The 22058-nt window shown below is 49.5% G+C and overlaps 1 protein-coding gene across 1 annotated transcript in view; it reads left to right on the top strand.

Annotated features, from left to right (window-relative positions):
* Positions 1-5305: 5305 nt before the first annotated feature.
* Positions 5306-22058, top strand: part of LOC142572828 (phospholipid-transporting ATPase ABCA3-like) — a 28305-nt gene continuing 11552 nt past the window's right edge. Inside the window, exons 1-6 of the mRNA XM_075682210.1 lie at positions 5306-5395; positions 6396-6730; positions 11497-11748; positions 16515-16821; positions 18625-18873; positions 19321-19509. Coding sequence (XP_075538325.1) covers positions 5344-5395; positions 6396-6730; positions 11497-11748; positions 16515-16821; positions 18625-18873; positions 19321-19509 — 1384 coding nt within the window. The 5' untranslated portion in view covers positions 5306-5343. The remainder of the gene's footprint in view (positions 5396-6395; positions 6731-11496; positions 11749-16514; positions 16822-18624; positions 18874-19320; positions 19510-22058) is intronic.

Raw genomic sequence — 22058 nt, 5'->3', positions numbered from 1 at the left:
ATTATGACGTGTCCAAACTCTTCCATTGCTCTTTGTGTTGGAGGCGCTGCTTCTTGGCCGCGTTGGCGCAGGCTTCACTCCATTGCTTCCGAACGGGACACTTTTCTGCAAAGGGATTGTGGTGGCCTTGACAATGAAGACACCGTTGTGCGCAGGAATGTGGTTTATGAGGCTTCGTGATGGGTGTGGAGAAGGTGGAGCACAGACGCTGGTTTCCGGAGCAGGCACGTGTGCGATGGTCCATATTTGAGGCAAATGGTGCAATGATGGGCCCGAGGCTTATGGGGACGGCAGCGGAATTCGAGTCGACGGTAGTGCACGGAATACAGAACGTGCATGCCCGCGAAAGTGATCAAGGTGGAGTTCGGGTTTCCCATGCGGCGGGCCAGTAGGATATTGGCTTGATAATAGCCTAAACCACGCAGAAGTTCTTCGGGGTGGCGTCAGGGGCAACTCGTGGATAATCCCGGGGCACGAGTTAATGGGAGCGGCGAGGTATGGAGCAACGGCATATGTGCGGCCAGTTATCGTGACACTCTCAACGCTGAAAAGGTCGCTGGCGAGTTCGATGTGGTAGGTGTTGAGAAGGGTGAGGCGGTTGCGATTACGTAGGTGGACTGAAACGTCGGCACAAGTACGCGCCGGTAGCTTTGCCGCTCGTATGAAAGCCGGGATAATGTCGAACAGCTCTGCTAGGCCAGCGGAAGGTAACGCTGGCAGGTGGTCACCGACCGCAGAGAGGTCAAAGCTTGGGCAGGCAGCAAGTTCAGACTTTCGGGCTTTTCCGGGAATTGTCCATTCTCCTTCAGGGTCACCTGGCTCGATAAAGGTTTAAGTGGAAGTGGCACCTGACGTCGGTGTTTCGTCAGCTATGCCGGAACGCAGTGTTGGTAGGTTAGGGCTAACGAGGTCGTCACCACTTCGAAACTTGATATGGCAGTACTTTTTAGCCAAGGGGGTGCTGGATGAAAATAACTGTATCGGAAGAGAGCAGGTGACTTGCCGGTTCTAAAGAGCAGCGAATTCTTACAGATGAGATGATTCCTAGGACGATTTTAGTGGATGATGCGGAACGCGACTCGAACACCACATTCTCCTCGAGGAGTTTGCCGCGTCCCCCACGGTGACGACGTCAGTTTGTTGAACTGACAGCCTGGGGCTCCCGAAGCAGCCCAAAGCAAAGCGAGACAAGATAAAGGAGCTTAAAAGCTACAGCGAAATGCCTGTAATACGGCGATGAATGCTTTGCTATAAAATGCATAATTACTCACAATCAGAATGCCTCTTTAAACCGTTGCCACGGACCGACTTGCACGCTGAGCCACGCAGCACCCGCGCGCGTCAATGCTGCCGCTCTTTGTTTGACAAGGCACGCGCCATCACCCGGTCAGTCATCTGAGTCAAATGTAGATGCCCTTTTGTAGTCTTTTATTAATGCGACAGCGTTAAGGGCTCCATGTCACAAAAAATCTGGTGTCGGAGTCTTGGGTCGGACGTCGTTTGGCGAAAAATCATTCCGAACCACAATAAGCCAGGCCCTCCGCCTGGTGCAAAGGCGTTAGTGAACTAATTGAATTCCTCAAATTAAAGTGAGTGAGAAATGTCACCTACTGACGTGATACTGTCGGATTGTAACTTGAACATACCAGAAAACATTATTCTTTTATGCGGAAACTCAAACATAAACCCTGTTTCCAGCATTTCTACCATTCATACAGTGGTGCGCTGCGCTCGGTCCCTTGCAACAACACCGTCCACATGGCGCTCGCCTCCGCGCGTCCGCGGCCCACGCAAGAGGCCGCGTTTCTACCACGAAGCTCGTTGTTGTTTACACGTCTTTATTCACATTTTTGCCCTCAAAGGGCTGCGGTGAATTGGTTTGGGGAGTGGCGGGAGTGAGGAGGTAAGGGAAATAATTGGAGACTTAATTATCTACATCAAGGGGTCTGATGCTTTCGCTGGTACGCTCGAGATGAAGAAGCCTGGTTCCAGTGGCTGGAGCCTCAGGATCATCCAGGAATTCGTACAGCGACCGCCAGAGCTCGTTGGCGGTCGCAGCACTGCAGTGTCTCGCTAGCGCCCAGGTCTGTAGGGAGGTTGGTCGCCATTCCGTTGGAGCGAAGCAAGGGCCCTTTGCTTGGGGCCAGAATACAGCGAGCAGTCCCATATTAGCTGTTCGAGATCCGCCCTGGTGTTGCAGGGGCTGCAGGTACCCGGACGCGAACATTCCAGGCCACGAGGGTCCTCCTTTCTGCGAAAACGTTGTACGAGGAAGGGAGTAAGCAGGGTGCCAGTCTGTACCTGCCAGAGCAGAACCTGCTGCCGACGATTAACAGCCTGGAAGGGAAGGGGAGGAATGTCCATGGGATTGGACGTAGTGAAGAGATAGTTGCGTCGGTGGCGCTTGGCTTCGGCTATTGCTTCCATGGGATCGTACCACTGACTGTGTATTTCGGTGTCTTCAGGTACGTTGTTCAGTAATTGTTCGGGTGGTTTCGACAGCGCGGACGAAGCTCGCCCGCTCGCCTTCGTGCATAGCGTTCGTCGCCAGTGTTTCCCGGTAAACATTACGGTTACATAATCTGCATTTGTGGGGAAGCGTGATAAATAATCAGGAATATTTGAATGCTGTCGCGTTCCACTCTTAAAGGCGAAACCTAAGCATCCTCCAATTTTTTTTTCCTCACCGCTGTGGCACGATGCAGCGAAGGTTCGTCGTGGGGTGGAGGCCTCTGAGCAGCTGGCGGCGCGTTTCGCTACATCCGGATTCCGAAGTGGCTCGGAAACGCCACGCTACCAAAACCCGCAGGCGACGCGCTTCGCGTTTAGAACCGCTCAGCGTGGCAATGCGGTGGCCCGTAGAAAACGAGATGGCTGAAGAAGGTATGCCTTCTTAGTGGGTTTGCCGCACAGAAAATAAAACATTGCGTTACTTCACAAGGTGCCCCTGTGCACTCGGGTACGATTAACGCGGACGTTGAGCGGGTGGTGTGAGGTACAATGGGTACATCCTAGAGTGAAACATAATGACTCAATATAGTGCAGACAGCGACCAGCACAATAGACCGAATAAAACACAAATAAGTCACATATGGAGCAACAAAGAGGAACAAAACATATTCTATATCGCATATGTCTCGCCCAAGTGCATGCAGGATGAAGAGTCCCGCATATGATAGGAAATGATGACGCAGATAAGGCAGCTCGGACGACAAACCAAGAAGATCGCTACGTCCCCATTCCTCTCTCAAAGGCAGACGCTGCGAGACAGCTTTGCGTTCTAGCACGCACACTCTCGTTAGCTGAGTGGAACACCACACAGACAAGGTGCACCAAACTGCTCAGGCTCAACCCTTCGCTGCAACTCAGACCTCTGGTCGGGCTGCATCGACGTGAAGCGTCTCTTCTGTGTCGGTTGTGGCCTAGGGAGTTGCCTTCGCGAAAGCTTATTCAGCACTCATCGGAATCGCTGACAGTCCTGCATGTGACATCTGCGGCTGCGAGAAGAGTATTAACCACCTATTGTGCCACAGTCCTCAGTTTGAAGCACAAAGACAATCTATGACCAAAGCATTCAGGAAACTAGATGACTGTCTGCTGAGGGAATAGACAATATTAGAACACCGTCCTTACCGCTCATCGGCTCAGAAGGCACTAAAGTCCCTCGTGTGCTTTCTGAGAACGTTTGACTTGTGCGAACGCCTTTGACTCTGTAATGCTTTTCGTAGACGTCTCTCATCATCATCATCAGTCGGGTTACGCCCACTGCAGGGCAAAGGCCTCTCCCATACTTCTCCAACTACCCCGGTCATGTACTAATCGTGGCCATGTTGTCCCTGCAAACTTCTTAATCTCATCCGCCCACCTAACTTTCTGCCGCCCTGTCTCTCAACCTCCATCTATCTATTAGAGGCGCCGACTCCAGCCGGCGCCTCTAAATTTCAGAGCTGCCTTTTTCCTGTAGTCGCCACGTGTGTCGGCAGACTGTGACGAATCCTGGGGCCTCCGTACCGCAAAGCACCTTTTTGCCAGGGCGGCTCCACCTGCCGCAGAGAGACCATGACGACCCGGCAAATAACCAACAATGCATGGGGCGCCAAACGTGGCCAGCCCTGCTGTCGTCACCGATCCTCCAAACGAGGCGCATGGTCGGTTAGCGCTGTCCTCGCTGGTTCTCTTCGGGGAAGATCGCAACGCTCGCAGCTCCAGCTGGCTGAGAAAACCTGCAGGTCCGCAACTTGGCAGGCCATTCCTAACAGTATGCACCACCGGATATGCGCTGCTCTTCAATGAGCCCTCTTCGACGCCAACTTGGGTCACTGGGAATGTGTCAATGTTTACGTACCGCTCTTCAATGACCGTCTTTCACGCCAATTTGGATGGCAGGGCACTTACCACTGTGTATGTGCCCATCTTCAACAAGCCCTTATGACGCCAACTTAGTTCAATGTGTATGTGTCACTGGATATGTACCGCTTTTCATAGTAATCATCACGTAAAACATATCATCAATATTTACACAACAATCACAATGGAGATCGCCAATCGCAATAAAATCACCGATCCCTAATGCATGGATGCACCCCATTAATTTTTTATTGACCCGCTGCGCAACGATTTTCCGCTTCGCAATCCCTAATAATAAAGCGGAATCATCAGGGGCCCCGTGTCGCAGAAAACGTCTGTATATATTTGGGTATATTTGTATGCCATGCCATGCCATGCTATATGACAATGCGGTATATGCGGGTTATATGGCCACACCATTCCATCTGTGACTAAAGTTGCTCATACCTTGTCTTATAATCTTGACAAAGTTATTCGTCGGAATTTTGAGAATGACAGTCGAAAAACTGATGTCACGAAACAAAACAACGACAGCGCATGACTTATATGTTAAATCTTCGCAGACTGAAACATTGAAAGCACGAAACAATAACAGAAACGTGAAAATGCGGTGCTTTTTTGTGTGAAGCTGTGCACTGGAAGATGCCATTGAAGATGCCCGTGGAAGATGTCATGTTTCTACCAGGAGGCTCGCCTCCTTCCTGCATAGCGTTCGCCGCCGGGGTTTCCAGCTAAACATAACGGTTACATAAGCTGCAGTTGTCGGGAAACATGAGAAGCAGTCAGGGATCTCTGAATCCTATTGCGTTCCACTCTTTAAGGCGAAGCTTAAGCGTCCTTCAAGTTTTTAACTTCGTTTTCAAAAATCAAAAGCTGGTTATCAAGACCAATGCTCGAGGCAACGTGCCGTCGCAGAAGAGAAAGAAATATGTGCTCGTGGACCGTTCACGGGCTGCTTCACGCGCTCATTCTAGAACACTCGACCGGACGTAGAAGATGCCCGTAGGTTTCTCTACAGCAGCTACAACTGCTCCGCAGCCAACCCAAGGTGAGTGAGCGTCCACAGAGTCGCCATGCTTGAGAATGCGCCGCGTTTAGCAAATTCGTTAGCACATCTAATACGGCTTTGTTTTGTGGAGGCGATTTCCCGACACCATAGCGTAGAATGACGCCACGTTATCATAAATCCTCCAGGTAAGAAATAGGCGTCTCGGCGTACGCAATCGATATGCACCGCGTGACTTCCTAGGAAGTTCGGCTAAGAGTTATCTCTCTCTGTGTAAATATTTCGCTCAATTTTGAAATGTCGCTCCGAACGTCACTCAATGCTGCTGCGTTAAATAGGCGCCCTGTCGCGTGTCTCGGAACTTGGGGAAGACGAGAACGGAATGTTTGATAATGCCAGAAAGGTTACAAAAAAAAAACTTCCTTGATAGAGCGAGCCCCTCAACACTCTAACACACGATAAGAGTTATAGAAACTTTCGATCCCTTAGTGTCTTATCTCCAAATGTGATCGCATCTCTGATGCCTCCAACCGCAGTCAACTATTGAGGTCATGTACGAAAAATATCTTCATTCGATACTTGAGCAGGTGTGTACCTTTGATATACATATTTTGCATGTCGTGAACGATAAGCGTTGATAATGCCTCTGTGTCACGAGCGTGCCCTATAAGAAAGTAGTACTACTACACACTACTTGACGCGTAGCAGGAAACGCTGCGAAGACTAGAGAGATGCCTCGCGCTGCTGGTATTCGCGACTGCAAAATAATGCGACAGCTACGAAAGGAAGCAAGGCACGCGCTATGTACTGCGGTGTAACATTTATTCCATTCAGGGTATCGTTCGTGGCACGAAAGGTCGGGCACAATGACACAAGGCAAGAGCGAAACATTATTGTAATCTTGGCGTAAAAATTCTACTGAGGGAATTTTGGAAAATCGCCTGCAGTGAAAGGCAGTTTGATGATGAAGCACATGAAAGAGCGAACGAGTTTACTAATCTGTCTCCTATGGCTCGCCTTCACTGAGCGTCTTTCCTGCCAGCCACTGCAGATGCCGCCGCTATCGCACCGAAAGGGGCTGCCGCTGAAGCGGTTGCCAAAGACGATTCGGTCTGGGGAACGTCAGTGCCCTACCGCGGCGCGTCCCCCTGGCTGCAGCTTGTGATGATGCTGTGGAAGAGCATCTACCTGAAGCGGCTGGTGCGCCACTACACGACCACGCTGCTCGAGATTGTGCTGATGGTGGTGCTGCTGTTGGGCATCCAGGAGGACGCCGTAGTGCGCGAGCCACTCCTGCGAAGAGGAGACACCCACTTTCGGTCCATCCACACCTACTCGTATTGGAACACGCAGCACGACATGGCGCAGGTCACTCAGGTGGGAGGCCCCTTCGTATTGTGTGCGAGCTTAAGTGCCTTGTCGGTCGCAGGTTTTAGTTCAATTACAAAAATTGCTGTAGGGAACTCTAGCGATAGTGTCTACGGAAGCTGCAATTGGCTCCAACACTACAGGAAGGAGTGTTAATAGAAATTTGCCTAAACTTCGTACATCTGGCGTCAAACGGCTTTGTGACTTTTCAAACTGATCATGTTCAACAAAATATTGCGTTTTGAATGCCGTAATTCTCAGTGATTTTATACATATGTGCAGAATATGTTCCCTTCGCCGTTTTGGAGAATAGCATGGCTTCAAAATTTAGACCACTAGGTGGCGTCCAAATCAACTCACTCCTGAGGCGCTATTCTCGACACGCATGGCGGCTGCACGGCCGCCATTATCCGCCATGTTGACTCTCATTGGCTGCGGGGAGCTCACGTGCCTTGAAACTTGTGCCGGGAAACGGTAGTTTTGCAAATTGCAATTTTGCGTTTTCATCAAGATGACGAAACGTGACGTGGAGCTGCAAATTTTATCGACTAATACATTATTTTGGTCCTTGGCAGCTATACTGCGACGTTAGCGCTTCAAAAAGAAAGTGAGTGGCAGCGTACAGAAGGCAGTGAAATGCACCTTCGATTTCGCCAATATGCGGTTGCGATCCAAGGTAGCCGCCATGCCAGCTTGCTGATTGGCTGAAGGAATATGCTGTGGGGTGCGTCACAGGAAGGGCCGTTTCGTAAACATCAATTTGACGTTGCGTGACGTTGCCCTGGGCCGCCATTGCAGAGATTATCCGCCATAATTTTTACTGCGACAAGCCGCGCGAACTATGCTAATGAGCAGCCATATGCAATGGCGGCAGAGAGGAATGCGTATCGCCACATTTTCCCCATCGTTTGGCGCCATGAAAATATTTTGTTCATAAAGCCTGCTCATAGGATTTGCATCGCTCTTAGGTGGTGTTGGCATTTGTGTTTTGGGCCATCACTTCTTAAAAGAACGCGTTTATATGAAATAATATTGGTTGAACATAGCATACTTTCTGCAACGTTGTCCCCTTTTGAAAGCTGCGTTTGTATTGTAATCAAGATTAACGCGTTTTTGCACAATCAAAGGTTATGACAGACGGTGTCTTTTTAATTTATAAAAAAGAATGTACGCAAGGCTGCGCCTTGAAGTTTCCTCCCTCGGTGCGAGTAACCAGCGAAGTGAACAAGAGATGGCAGTGCCGGCGCTTGCGTCGCGCAAGCGGATACCCCTGGCGCGCGCAACGCTATCGGTGATATTTGGCCGTTTCTGAGCCAGCCGAGTCAGGCTGAGTCCCTTACGTTTCGCGAGATAGCGATAACGTGGCCTAGAACGTGCGCTAATCACCACTGGTCGCTCATGTATGTTGTGTCAAGGTAGAAAACAAGCGCGTTGGCGCCAGCGTACCATGGCTCATTCCATTTGCCGTGTGCACGCATCATAGTTAATGAAGCAGACGACGGCATGTACGCAGCAGACGATGGAAACGAGACGCGTTTTCTACGGAATAATCATGCGCTTTGAGCTAGCTGCTTTATTTTCACTGCGTAGGAAAACAGTTTTGCTTACCGAGAACCTTACCTTCAGTGCCTTCATTTCAGTTTCTTAGGCAAAACGTCAAGTTGGCGTCACGTTACGAAAGCGAAATGGGGCCATCAGCGCCATCTTATTCGCGTCGCGTCTACGTCACGCATCGAATAAAATGGCGGAATGTCCAGAATAGCGCCCCTGGGGCCGTATTCTGAAACGTTCGCCTTCCGCGCTAGTTTCGCCGCCGCGATAGCCACGTTCAATAAATCAAGCGGCTGCTTACCCGTGACGTCAGCGTGCACTATCAACACGCGCTGTCGAATGCTTCACATCCGAATGTATGAGAGAGCACACCGTGCGAGTGCAAAGCGGCTCGGGGGTGTTGTTTTTTGGTGTAGTGGCCGCAGTACGGGTTCTGCGCACTGACTACAGTTGGTTACGGCCGCTTTGGGTAAAATAAGTTGAATGAGGAAGTGTGAAATGTTTTATTTTAAACGAATCAATAAATATAGCCGCGAAACAATGCCTGTAAGACTCCAACAAAAAGGCTACCATAAACTACCACCTATCTTATCTCTACTACACTCCACCACCAACCGAGCGCCAAAGGACGCCAAAAGGCATGTTCGTTTGTTCAATATATGTCGAGAGCACCCATCGACCCTATGAGGTTAAAATGACGTAGGCCAGAACTACTAGATGTCGCTGTTTATTTTTCGGTTTCGCTAAAACCGCCAATCAGCGCGCGCCTTTGGCGGATGCTTGGCCAAGGCGTAGTTTCGCAGAAGGCGAACGTTTCAGAATACCGACCCTGCAGCGACGGCTCCCTTTGAGCGAGCGAACCCAATCTCGAAGGCTATGTTTCTTCTGGCGGAAAGTTTTGGAAGAAATTTCAAAAGCCGGAAACAAGTCGTGCCCGCCATGTTTTCGGCTTCAGCTGAAATAGATAAAGCAAAATATGCAAAGCCAGAATAACGTGTGTAGCAGCAAGCACGAAGATCATGCAAATACATGCACTAACCATCATTCACAAGGTTGATGGAACAACTGCAACGCAAGAATTTTCTCTAGTAATATTTTTATTAAACTTTGTCGTTGCACGCACTCAGGAAAAAAAAATTACGCGCCTCTCAAGTTATATTACACTGTCCTGTGTCTTTGCTTCACCCCAACCTGCTTCAACATCACCTGCTTCACCCTAACCTGCGCCTTGGCTACGCTCTATAAGCACTCTCAACTGCTCTATCCCTAGTTTAACCTCATTTTCGAGAGCCTCCCACGCACATCACCAAAGGATGTCTACTCTTCTGGCACCTGGTCGTTTGCGCCTGTCTGATCGGGGCATCATACAGTTTGCAAGGGAAACCGTATGTATGTATCACAAGCAGGTATTCCCTCCAAAGGAGCAACTTGCACTTTCGTTAGTTCCACTGCGCGTGTACAAAGCGACGACCTCGTCCTGACGACGCCCTCGTAGTTACAGTTTCGTCTCTACAGCTTTTTTTTTTCCTTGCTTGCGTGTGTGCGGGCAAACACTTCTTCATGCGAACCGTTTACAGGATTACTCCCTGGATTTTCCTCGTACATTCGGTGTGTGGCCGGACAGCCTCAATCGCACAACAATTAAAACCACTAAGTGTTCCATTGTGGGATCTCAACCAGGGTCCTTCATCCCGGTACTCTATCCATTTCGCCAGAAACGCCTACATAGCACCGGAGAACAAGAACCCTACAAGTTTTTCCCTAGTACAAATATCGAAGATAGGGCGCTTCGCTTGTGCGTCTCGTCCCGTAGCAACAATATAGCTATAAATGTTAGAGCGCGCCAACTTCCCCCACCTTTTCCCCTGGCAGCGCATCGTGACGCTATCTGGATTTGCACTGCCTTCAGTATCGCTCCATATCAGCGGCAAAAGTACTACGCACCTGCCGTTGCATGATTCACATAGCCGTCATCGGCGCCGTTGTCTTCACAGTCAAGGCAACGGATTCCTTCATGGGACAGCGAGTATTTGCCAGTTTTTTTTTTCTTTTTAGTCAAAAACGAGACGGTCATCGACGTTGGTCGATGTTCCCAACGTCGCTAGCATCCCTTTATTAGGGGAAGACCGGCGAACAGAAGCTTTGTTTTCGACAAAAACCGGTGTCGTGACGGTGACGAGATCGCGCGGATGACGATTTTGTTAATCGGTTCCGATAGCAAGCACGGCAAATGCGAGGCGTACGCTTGCGACAATGTTCACCAGCAGCCACGCGTTGTTGCGATTTCGAGGTGGTCCCGTAGCGCTCGTCACCCGTTTCTTGACAGAGCGTTTGCCAGCTCGTGTTGCGACTCTGAGGCGACTCTCCAGTTGGTAGCGAAGACTCCGCGTCAGGCCTCGGTGAGAATAACAAAAAGGGACTTTATATACAGGTTTTCATACAGGACAAGATCGGATCGGAACTGGGGCCGAGGGCTCACAGCAAACGCGACTCTTCCCGCACGGCGCCGACCGGCGAGACTCCAACGCGTGACACATCTCACTCCACTCGAGAGCGGCACTCGGCTCACGGTGGTTCGGTGGATCCGGTTTCCCAGTCGGTGGCGTCGGGGCTTATAAAGCCCCGAGAAACGACTGCCACTTAAACGGCCCAATACAAAGCCAGCACTCGACGGTCGTCCGAGAGGTCCAACCAGCGACCGCGCTGGCCACCCGCTTCAAGAGTGCCGCGCGCGGTGACCTCCAGGGGAAAGGAAATACGGCGCCGGGCTGTCTAGAACTTTGTTGCACGTTTGGACATGTCGCTCGCCGATGCTCCTCCACAGGACGCCGCGGGCTGGCGGCGCAGCCCCGGGTTTTTCCAAAGGGCGTTCGCAGGATAAATTCTGCATCTGGTAGATTCGGAATCCGAGCTGGTTGTGCGGGCACGATAGCGTCTCCCTGTCGCGCTTGCGCTGAACTGCAATTGAATGAATGACTTGCAGCCGTGCAATGGTTGCACAAAACGACGATGCTTTCATGTTCGGCCTAAAAAATGCAGCATACAAAAAGCGCCAGACACGAGTTGGCACATAGGCGTCAAATGCGGCGCCATCGGGTATCCACAATAACCGATAATATAGTATCGTTTAAAAGACAGCACTTCCCGCATAGCGTTGGATCTGCGCGACATCTTTTTTTTGTGATATTGTTCTAATAACCTGATCTTTGCCCACCGGCGCGCAGGTGTACTTTGCGCCTGTGGCCAACAGGTACCTGGCGAGGCTGACGCACGAAGCCATGGTGGAGCTGGGCGTGGTCAACTTAGCAGGTTTTCCGTCCGAGAAGGAACTCGTCACGGCGATGCGTCTCCGTAACGACACACCCGTCCACACGGTGGCGCTGCTCTACTCGGACGTGGCTCCAGGCGACAGGGACAGCGTGCCTTACAGCCTGGACGTCAACTTCTTCGGAGGCCGCCTGCCATTCGACGTGCGCGTGAGTGTTGAAGTGATCTTGAGTTTGCGGTTTCCAGAAACGCAGGACTGAATACGATGGGCAGCCAAGTACGAAGGACGAAATCGATTTATTTATTGGCTAATTGATTTATCCCTATTTTAAAAAATAACCAAGTGCCCCAAAGGCCCAGTGCGCATAATACTGTATGATCTTATCATGGCTCCGAAATTAAAATGCGCATGTTCCGGTACAAACCTATAAAACTTTATAGTACGGCGATAATGGGCGTATGGGTCTTCTTCACTAGGGCCCCGATAACGTAAACCTATTCCAAACAGCTTCTATTTCTGCAATCAGCCTTCCACGATTGGTCAAGTATTTTTCAGTCTTTGTTTGACTGTCATGGGACGTTACAAAAACCGCGCACACTGATATTCGCTATGCATGAATGGACCCAACAAAAGAAATATAATTATTTCTGATTCCACACTTTTCTGTCATTAGCCTGTCGCTATTGGCGAAAAGTTTGCGGGCTGCGCCCGGTTGCCTTTCTGTCACGGGACGTCACAAAGCCGCGAACAACTCACCACGTCAAAGTGACCTGCGTACGTTAAAGATGGACTAATATGCCTAACAAACCTGAACATTCTTTTTTCGCAAAAGCCGGAGACATTCTGGTCCCGAAAGAAATAGAAGACGTCTGCCCATCGATCGCTTTGACACTGGATAATCAGAACTGACGGGGAGAACTGATTTATTTACGTATAATAAAAATATAATAAAAACATGTAGCGCTTTGGACACGTATACGACATTCTCTGCCAACCCTTCTTCGCTGAGGATTCGCTTTAGCGGCATTTTTAACCTTCCGTCGCCCGCCGTCGCGATTCCTAACCGGACGCGTGCCGGAAGCTTCGCCAGGGAAAGCGGGCCAATCCCAGACGCCGGCACCACACTCCTCATCCGTTTATTTACTCTCACTTCGGTAGTTCGGGGTGCCCAAAACAATCTCCACTTATGCGTGCTTTTTGCCTGTAGCTAGTGCGCCAATTAGATAAGGAAAACCTGCCAAAGCAGGCAATGCTATTCGCTTTGAAATCAAACAAAAGTGACCTCCTACAAACGAAAAGAGCGTTTGATTCGGCGGTTCAAACAACGTTGCAGGTCACCGCACAATTCTCGAGTCAGCAATTACGGAAAGTTGACGTCGGAAGACTGAAGTCAAATCAGACTCGAATATTTGTATGTTATAGGTCCGAATATTTTACCAAACGAGTGAGCCATTGCCTGATTCTACGAACGCAGATAGCTTCCTGGCCTAAGAAGAAGAAGCGGAAAATATTAGAAGGAATATATTGGAATATCATTAGTATGCGGCAGTGTTTACATATGGCGCATCCGCACTCGTGTAAAACAAGCCAAAAACTTTTTTCAAGTGATCAGCATTCCGACGGCCAGTGGTGGATAGCTCATGGCGGCAGCCGTCTCTCTCCCTCAATGCGACACGCGACAAGCTAGAGTTTACGTGCACCACGCGAGACGGCTTACTAGGTCTGGAAGTATACCTTCTCCTGTCGCGTCGGTGGGATTCGCCTTCCTAGCGCATCACCGCCGTTTACAAGCATGCATGGGCAAGAAAAGCGAAGCGATGCAACACTTATCGCATTCATGCAAACATCGCTCAAGAAAGGGGACGGCGTACTGCGGGAGCCAATGAAAAGAAATAAGTTTAGTGGCCACCACGCGTGTAGCTAATACACACGTTAGGACTGCAGATAAAATATTTACCTGTGTATCTTTATGACGTCTTCGTAGCAGCTAAATATAGCCTACACAAACGATTGCAATGAAAACACAAGGAAACATATAAAATTTGGGCTTACATTATCATTCTTGACATGTATTACTCAAAGGAAGGTATGTATTATACTAAGCTCGCGACATCTACAAACAAAAATATTCACGCTGTTAATGTAAAAGGTGTTAAGAAGCGAAAGCAGTCTAAAGCACAAATATTGTTTGCCCGAATTCAGACGATGTTTGCCTACAATACACGGATGCCCGTGTCTTCGTGGGTGACGCAACGTATCTTGGTGCAAGTGCGCCAGATTTTTCAGATTGTGTGCATTTTCTTCCGTCTCCATAGTTAGAATGCGATACTCCACGCTGGGTTACAAGTGGTGTGACATTCTACATGTGGTAAAATCCTGGCAGTATTATAGTGCGGGCGACAGTGTAGAAACCGATAGACGGGCACCGCCCTGCGACTATACGGTTTCCCAGTTGATGCGACCGCTTACATTTGTCAAAATCGTTCTAGCCAGCGAATGATGAGTTTCTATATCGGCTGCATAGATTCTATTTAAGTCCTTTTACAGCGAAAGGTCTATATGACTAACCTTCCGTATTTTTTGTTTTCTTGACGTCCGGCATAAGAAACGGACTTAGCGATTTCTAACAAACCCATACACACTGGGTTTTATTGTTTGCTTTGTGTGTGATCGCGTACGGGTGCAGTGCGGTGGCGCAGATGTCAAAATGCGGAACAGATTAGAACGCTCGCCGCGAAAAATAGCGCGACATCAAGGTTATCGCAGTATATAAGAAGGAGAGGTATCGGCGCTAAAAACAGCTGCGCTATCCATGGGGCGGACACGTATAGTTCGTACACCCAAAGAACAACATGCGTACGAGGAGCGTCGGCGGGAGCCACCAACGAGAATGTACACAGCGCCGGCATGAAACGACCACCGACGAAGAAAGTTCCCGCGATGCTGAACGAACAAATGGCAACTGTTGTATCTTCACAGAGTGGAATTGTCATTTTTTTTTATTTGTGTCTAGTGTCCATTACTGATCGTCTAACAACATTTGTATCTCTAACTTCATTTCATTTCACTTCATTTGGGGGCTACAATGAAGTATCCGACTTCTGCCAGCATCGCTTTTGACGGCCATAATCTAAACAAGTTGTTTTAGAAAACATTTTAGCGCACATAGTTACTGGTGACGCTTTCTGACCCACGACGTGGCCGATTTGATTGGAACAGTAGAGTGCAGCGCTGCGTAGGAGGCCGAAGACAAGCGCATTCGCCTGTCTTCCCCATCTGAACTTAACGCTCCATCACATGTTGGCCGCCTCATGGAGCCGACGCTGATATGGCTGAGCTCAACTATGGCTGAATATGGCTGAGCGTCAACTTCAGACGTTGACGCCAGGAAGTAAGCTACGAACAATTTTTTTCCCGCTATTCGTCGGCCCAACCTTGACGTCCATCTCCGAGCACCAGCAACAATGAAGTGCTGCGCTTCACAGAGGATACAGACACTAGCATCACAACACTGAGTAACCACCATCTTATGCGCATGGTTTTCGTACGTTACATCACCAGCCTTCAGGCCGGCGCGCACACAGAGCGAGTTTTCAGCGTCACTGCTAATGCCTTCACAAAAAAAAAAGAAAATGAAAGATGACCAACAAAAATTTTCGAAACCAAACTATCTGTGAAAATAACGTGTAAGGAGTTTCAAAGCATGGCCACTGAAGGAACCAGGCCCCTCTCTTGTTTAATATGTTTGTATACTATAGGAAAGTAACGTTGAAATAGTCTATTGTGTTTGTAATCAGTTACGATTTTCTGAAATGTGTACAACAAGCCTGACTACGGAGCGTACACAATAGCCAGTGCAAAAGCCACAGTACCCGTCTTGTGGACCACACCGCACCAATACAAGAAATCCGATCATATTTCCCCGCCCCACTCCACTGATGAGCGTCGCCGCACTGGTAAATGCAGCCTGCTCGCATGACCTCATTCGTATGGCTCACTTCTGCACTGCCAGGCTGCGTACGATTCCCCATTTCGACTGCGAGGAAATCAAAGCCTAATCAGACATTTATGCGACAGCGGCTTACGATCATCTGCTGCTTTTCCGCCATTACGACAGTGATATGATCCTCCACGCCCACCTTTCGAACCTCTTGCTTTTCATTTATAAATAGATCGCATTAGTATGTCAACACGACGCGAGATACTGTAGGTAGATAGAAAAAAGATATGACAGGCCACTGAATCCTAATTTGTGGCCGTAGAAGTTAAACGAATTGAGAATTCGTGCCCCTCCAAATTTGCTGCTTAGTGCATAAAAAAGTATCGACGACTATGATACTCCCTAAGGCCAAACTTAAGCGCGGCTCTGTACGTGCTTTCATTTCGCGATATATTGGCTGGCGCTAAACATTCGTCTCATGCTGCCTGTTGCAAACAGAGCGAAGTGTCGCGCGACTGTCTCGTCAATCTCGAGATCGCGAGAGCCAGCGCGTGGGTGACGCGTGGGCGCGATTTACAGCTGCCGCCGCAGCCCGACCTCCTAAAGGACGCGCGCTACTTTGGCGCCATCTCGTAACCATCGTCGCCTCGCTACGTATCTATTCTCACTATTTAGCCATACGCTCCTCCTCCGCTTTCCGCCTCATCGTCACGCTGCACCCTCATCGTCCGCTTTCGTCTTCGCGTCTTTCATCCGCCGCTGCGCTCTGCGTTGGCTCTTTCATCTTTCGCTGTTCTCGTTCGCTCGGTTACGCCGACGCTCGCCTTAGGAACGGGCACCTAAGAGCTGCGCTCTAGAAAAGCCCTGCAAACCAAAGAAACGAACCCCATCAAACAAATAAACAGTAGGAATAGCTGGACGAATGGCCCATTTCATCTAAGTCTAAATCCTGCAAACATTCCCTGTAGCGTAAAACCCGTGAATTCACTCCGTGAGCCGTTCTCGAACTTTGCGGCGCTTCTCGCGATTCGCAGGTCGACTATCCTCAGCGCTTGTTGTCGCAGCCGGAGGGACCGTCGTCAGAAGGACGATTTCCCGAGATGAACACGCTGCTGCCGATCATGGGCGCGCTGCAGCAGCGCCACATCGAGTACCAGGCGCTGCTGCGCAATCGCACCATGAGCCGGCTGCAGCGCGTGGAGCTGCAGCGCTTCCCGTACCCGGCCCACATCGAGCACAAGGACACCAAGAACTACGCGCTCGTGCTGACGCGTTTCTGCGTCGGCATGCTGGTTCCCTTCGCCGTCTTTGTCGCGCGACTCAGCGACGAGAAGGCGACTGGTGCGTACAAAAGGCCTGAATTTCGAATTCCCAAATGGGACTCGTCTCGAAGCTATTTCCTTGGCTACGTGACGGTAATGGTGACGATGATAATACATATCATAATGATTAACATTTCTAATCGCATCCGCTTTAAGGCGGGTTGGCTACAAACAGTCATAGTAACGTGTGTAAACAAATTAGGTTGTAAGGTATTCGTTGATGCCAAAGCATCAAATGGCCATTGAGAGAGAAAGCCGGCATGTGTAGCAGCGAAACTGAACGTGAATTCCCATTGGCTGCGAAGCCACTTGACGTGCGAGCCTCGACGGAGCAGAGAGGGCGAAACGGAACATCTGCTGCCGCACAAAGTGTTCCGCAAGGAGAGAGTCCAGCGCCGCAACGCCACGTCACCGTCGCTCTAGAAAGCCTGTGTTATCATTGCCTTCCTGAGCCACGCAAGCTCTTGCCTGTGTTCTGACTTCGCAGCCGTAATCGTTATAAGGAAAGAAATTAATGAATCAAAAGCACAATAAATTCCAAAAGAAAAACGTTGGCGGCAGCGACTTTCGAGCCTACGTAACTACGCTCGGAAGCCCGAGTGTGTCACAAACAGGGCTAAATCAGTGACTCCTATATAGCAGGCCTGCGCGTTTTGCTTTACGAAATCATGCTGCTTGAACCCAAATTTCCATGGCCAAGCCTGGCGGGTCGAAAGCGGTGACTTCAAAATCAAAGCTGCTTGCTCAGTAGCGTTGCCGTTAGGTACTATGACAGTCAAGCAAGGTATCATGACCTCACGGATCGAAATGCAACCGCCTCGTGCTATCTATAGAAGGCGTTGTCCAAGCGTCTCAACGTGCTCGCTCGCCCGAGGGGTTCATAATTAGCCAGGATCGCTCAGCGGACATTAATGCTTTCGCATTCACAACTTATCAAAGGTGCTCAAGTGTCCTCTTATTTTATTTATTTATTTATTTATTTATTTATTTATTTATTTATTTTCCTTTACTGTGGACCACCATGAGGTCCATGCAGGAGGTGGCGTACAAGTAACAAGCAGACAACGAAAAAAGCACGCAAGGCATATGATTTAGTTTAGCATCGCAATATATGCGCTCTAATTCGCGTCCGAGGTAATTTGCGTCATCAACACTTGAGGGCAGAGTGTTCTAGTCTGACAGTGTTTTCTGCACAAAGCTGTATCTATATGCATCCGTCCTTGTGAAAATTGGATCGAGGGCCCTTCATGCGTATGCCTTCTTGTCCTAGCATTGTGCTGTCGTGCGCAATTTTGTGTATATATCTTTATATTGCCTGAATGACAGTTGTGCAGGAAGCTCAGCTGACTTGCACTTCTTTGGCATTCTAAAGATGGCATGCTATTTCGGATTATTAATAGGAAGAGTGAGTCGGTCATTGTGTACTTGTTCAAGATGGAGCCCACTATATATATACTGGCGGGGGAGGCGGGGGTGCTTCACCATTGCTACAGCTCTACGTTGAACAGAGTAGTACGGGAAATAACGTCACCAGATCTAAGCCATATTTCTACGAAAGTAATTACAGTGCGTCTATAGTATCAGAGTAAGAAAAGCGCGCAAGTGCAGTAAATTAGCCAACGAGAAAGGCGATCGCTAACATTGGCTCAATAATAGAGGTTCCTGTAACACACTGGTCCGCACTGCACGGAAAGAACTTGAAAGTTTGGGGCTTGGTCAGAGCGTATGTCCAGTGTCCTCTGGTTTCCACAATATTTGACTATCATTTTTTTTTCACGAAGTAAGTTCCGCACCACTATGCGGCTGCCACCCTTCCGTTCAGGTATGAAAGAGATGCTGCGTGTGATGGGCCTCAACGACTGGGTCTACTGGGTTAGCCATTACATCAACGGCTTCTTCATGCACCTGGTCATCGTGACCCTGATGCTGCTGTTCCTGTGCGTCAAGCGGAACGAGGAAGGTCGGGCCTTCATCCAGTTCAGCGACCCGCTGCTGGTGTTCTGCATACTGATGTGCTTCTGCAGCTCGTGTCTCATGCACGCCACGCTGCTCTCCATGTTCTTCTCGAGCCGTGAGTGCATCTTCCACGCGGGTGCCCTGCTTCGCCTACTTGTAACCAGTTTCGGACTACGCTATACTGTATTTACCTGGATAAGGCAATCTTGTTGAGCAGTACAACTTTGAGTTCTAGCATCCGAGCATTTCTTACACTTCGCATCTATCAAAAAACGGCGGCAGCATCGGGGCACCGATTCTGCCACCTTGTACTCAGCAGCGCTACTCCACAGCCACACTACTGATCCATCACGGCGAGTACGTATACTGCAAAGGGGTACTCGGTGAAGAAGAGATCTCGGCTATGATGGACTGCGGGAAAACTCCGTGTTGCGCCAGAGCACGCCTGGCGATTGATTATACGGCAGTGTGCCCAGTAGAAATGCACCTAAGAAGAACCTGTAAGATTTTGCGCTTCTCGTCCCCTCCTTTTTGACACAGTCTCCCATTTGTTACGGCGCAGCACACACAGCAGTAGCCGCCGCCCTATTGTACTGGACCTTCAGCTGCCTCATGCCGTTCCTGGCGCTCGAGAATGCCGATGGCCAGGGCTACCACTTCATCAAGCGCAGCCACAAGCTTGCGACGGCCGTCTTCCCTGGCATGAGCCTGCACTGGAGCTTCCGCGTGCTGGAGCGCTTCGAGAAGTTCGGTGAGGAGCAGCTTTGCACGTCGCTTCCGCAACTACCTGACGCCCTGAGATGGCACGTGTACCCCTTCTCGCAACTTCCTAAATTATGGTTACGCACACAGCTGGAAGCGCACAGTGCCATTTCTTCCAGTGTTTTGGCCCGGGGTGATGGAGCATGGGTGCCTGTTTGGCACCCGCGTGCGCGGAGATCCATCGGCGCAGGTTTCTGTCGGGGTAGGAACTCGCACCGCAATGCCACAGTGCGCTTTCACCAATGAGGGTGAAGAGTCCAGTCACGTGAGGCGTAGGTTGCAACTCTGCAAAACCAACACATGGTGTTATCCTGCACACATCACTACGAAAGCCTTCATACACATAGGCTAGCATCAGCGTTCGTCGAAAGGCTCCCCCGTCATCACGAGCGGGGAAGACCCACTGAACTCCGTCGATAGTGTCTGCAGTATCGTGAACATACCACGAAAGCACGCATAGCTATTTTGCCGCTTCGCACTCTTTATGCGGATTCCCTCACGTCGGCGCTGGCACAGACGTTTGCCGCCGCGTCGCGTTTTCGCTGGCGAAAAACGCCCCATGCGGTTCCAACTTACCGATACTACTGAAGCAACGGCAGGTCCTCGTGTAAAATTTGCGTAACCGTGAAAAAAAGGTATTGAAGACAGTCACAGCGAGCGCTTAAGACCTCCATCTGCATGCGAAGCTCCCGAAAACTAGTGAACACCCTGTAAACATCTATTCGGTAACCGGACATAGGCGTACTAATACTGCACTGCTGATAAGTAAAATTAGCGCAGCACAAAGACAACGCACCCAGGAAGGGAAGAGAAAGCCTTCCCCTGTGCGTTGCCGCATTGTTGATCTTATTTTACTCTTCAACAACGCAAGACCAACTAGCCCAACGAAAATTTCTTCTTCCTAATGCTGCATTAGATGCAAAAATTGAAAAGCGTGCACTTCTTTTTGAAAACTAAAGCGCTATTGAGATAAGAATAATTCTGGGCGCCAAATTACGTGCAAGATCTTCTGGAGCAGCTTTGAAGTCTAAAAGCGCAGTCACAAGGACGGTAGTACTCCTTCACTTGCGTCTTTGAAGCATGTGCGATAAGGTAAACTTCACATTGCAATTCCGAGAGGTGGCTACGATTATGCTCTGCACTGTAAAATAATTTACACCCTTAAAAGTGAAAAAGGGTGTAGATGTGTCTATAACTCATTTATAGAACTGACACCCCAAAGGTGCGAGTTACATACGCATTTACACCCTTTTTCACATTAAAAGGTGTAAATTATGTTACAGTGTGTCCTGAGAACTTGTAGAAAGGTCTGTATAGTGAATTAGTGAGAATTAGTGCACACGCCGCGTTTCTCCACTCCGAAACGTGCGAGGTTTTGTAAAATTGAATGTAGCCGTTTGCGATAGAATGACCCTTAAAGGCGCCCTGGGGCGCTATAACGTAAAACTATTCCAAACTTTTCCATTCCATTTCTGCAATCGGCGCTCCGCGATTGGTCAAAAACTTTTTTGGACCTCCCCCACTTCACCTGTCTATCACGCGACGTCACGAAAACCACGATATCTCACGTGTAGACGCTGATTATGCATGATTTGACCGAACAAAAGAAAAATGGTTTTCTGATTCGACGCCTTTTCGCCAGTAGCCCTCAGCTATTGGTAGAAAGCTTTCGGGCTGCATCCGCTTCACCTGCCTGTCAGAAGACGCCACAAAACCGCGATAACTCACCGCGGCAAAGTCACGTGTACGCGTTAAAGATGCAGTAATATGCCGAACAAAATTGAAGTTTCTTCTGAATAGCCGCAAGTTGCCCCGTTCCGAAAGGAATAAAAGATGTCTGCCGCCGATCGCTCAGGCACTGGCTACTCGCACCTGCCGGAGAGCATCGGTTTATTTTCGTACAAGACATTTTTTTTTGCGTGGCCGTGTAACGTTTTCGAGCACTTTCGGCACGTTTACGACCTCGCTCTGCCAACTCTTATTTGCTGAGGATCCGTTTTAGCGGCACTCTTGACCTTCCGTTGCATGCCGCCGCGATTTTCTACCAGTCAACTAAAGCTAAGTAAGGGAAAGCGTACCAATCGCAGACGCCGGCACCACTTTCTTCATCCGGTTATCGATTTTCAGTGCAGTGGCTCAGCCCCATCGAATCCCTCTCCACTCGAGTGCGCTCCTCACCACTTGTCAGCCAATTAGACAAGGCAAGCTGCTCAGTGTAGGCAATGTTATTCGTTTTTCAAGCAAACAAAAGTGACCTCCTATGAACGAGGAGAGCTATTCATTGGTCTGTTCAGACAACCCTGTGGATGACCGCCCGATGCTTGCGTCGGCGGTTACGCAAATTACACGTCAGGAGATTGGAATAAAAACATATTGGTATAGCTTTACGTTATATGGCCCCTGATTTCCTTTTGATCGAACTCGAGAAATGTGTTTTACATTAAAACATACTATTTCAGGAATACTTTGCAGCAAAATATATTTCAGTGCTTTCAGCAGAAGCGGAGTTATTCGCAATCAAAGATCGCCTGTGATCCC

This window comes from Dermacentor variabilis, chromosome 2 (genome assembly GCF_050947875.1).
Source record: "Dermacentor variabilis isolate Ectoservices chromosome 2, ASM5094787v1, whole genome shotgun sequence".
In the NCBI taxonomy this organism is placed as follows: domain Eukaryota; kingdom Metazoa; phylum Arthropoda; class Arachnida; order Ixodida; family Ixodidae; genus Dermacentor; species Dermacentor variabilis.
The sequence above is the reverse complement of the archived record's forward strand: the minus strand, read 5'-3'. Positions and strand labels throughout refer to the sequence as shown.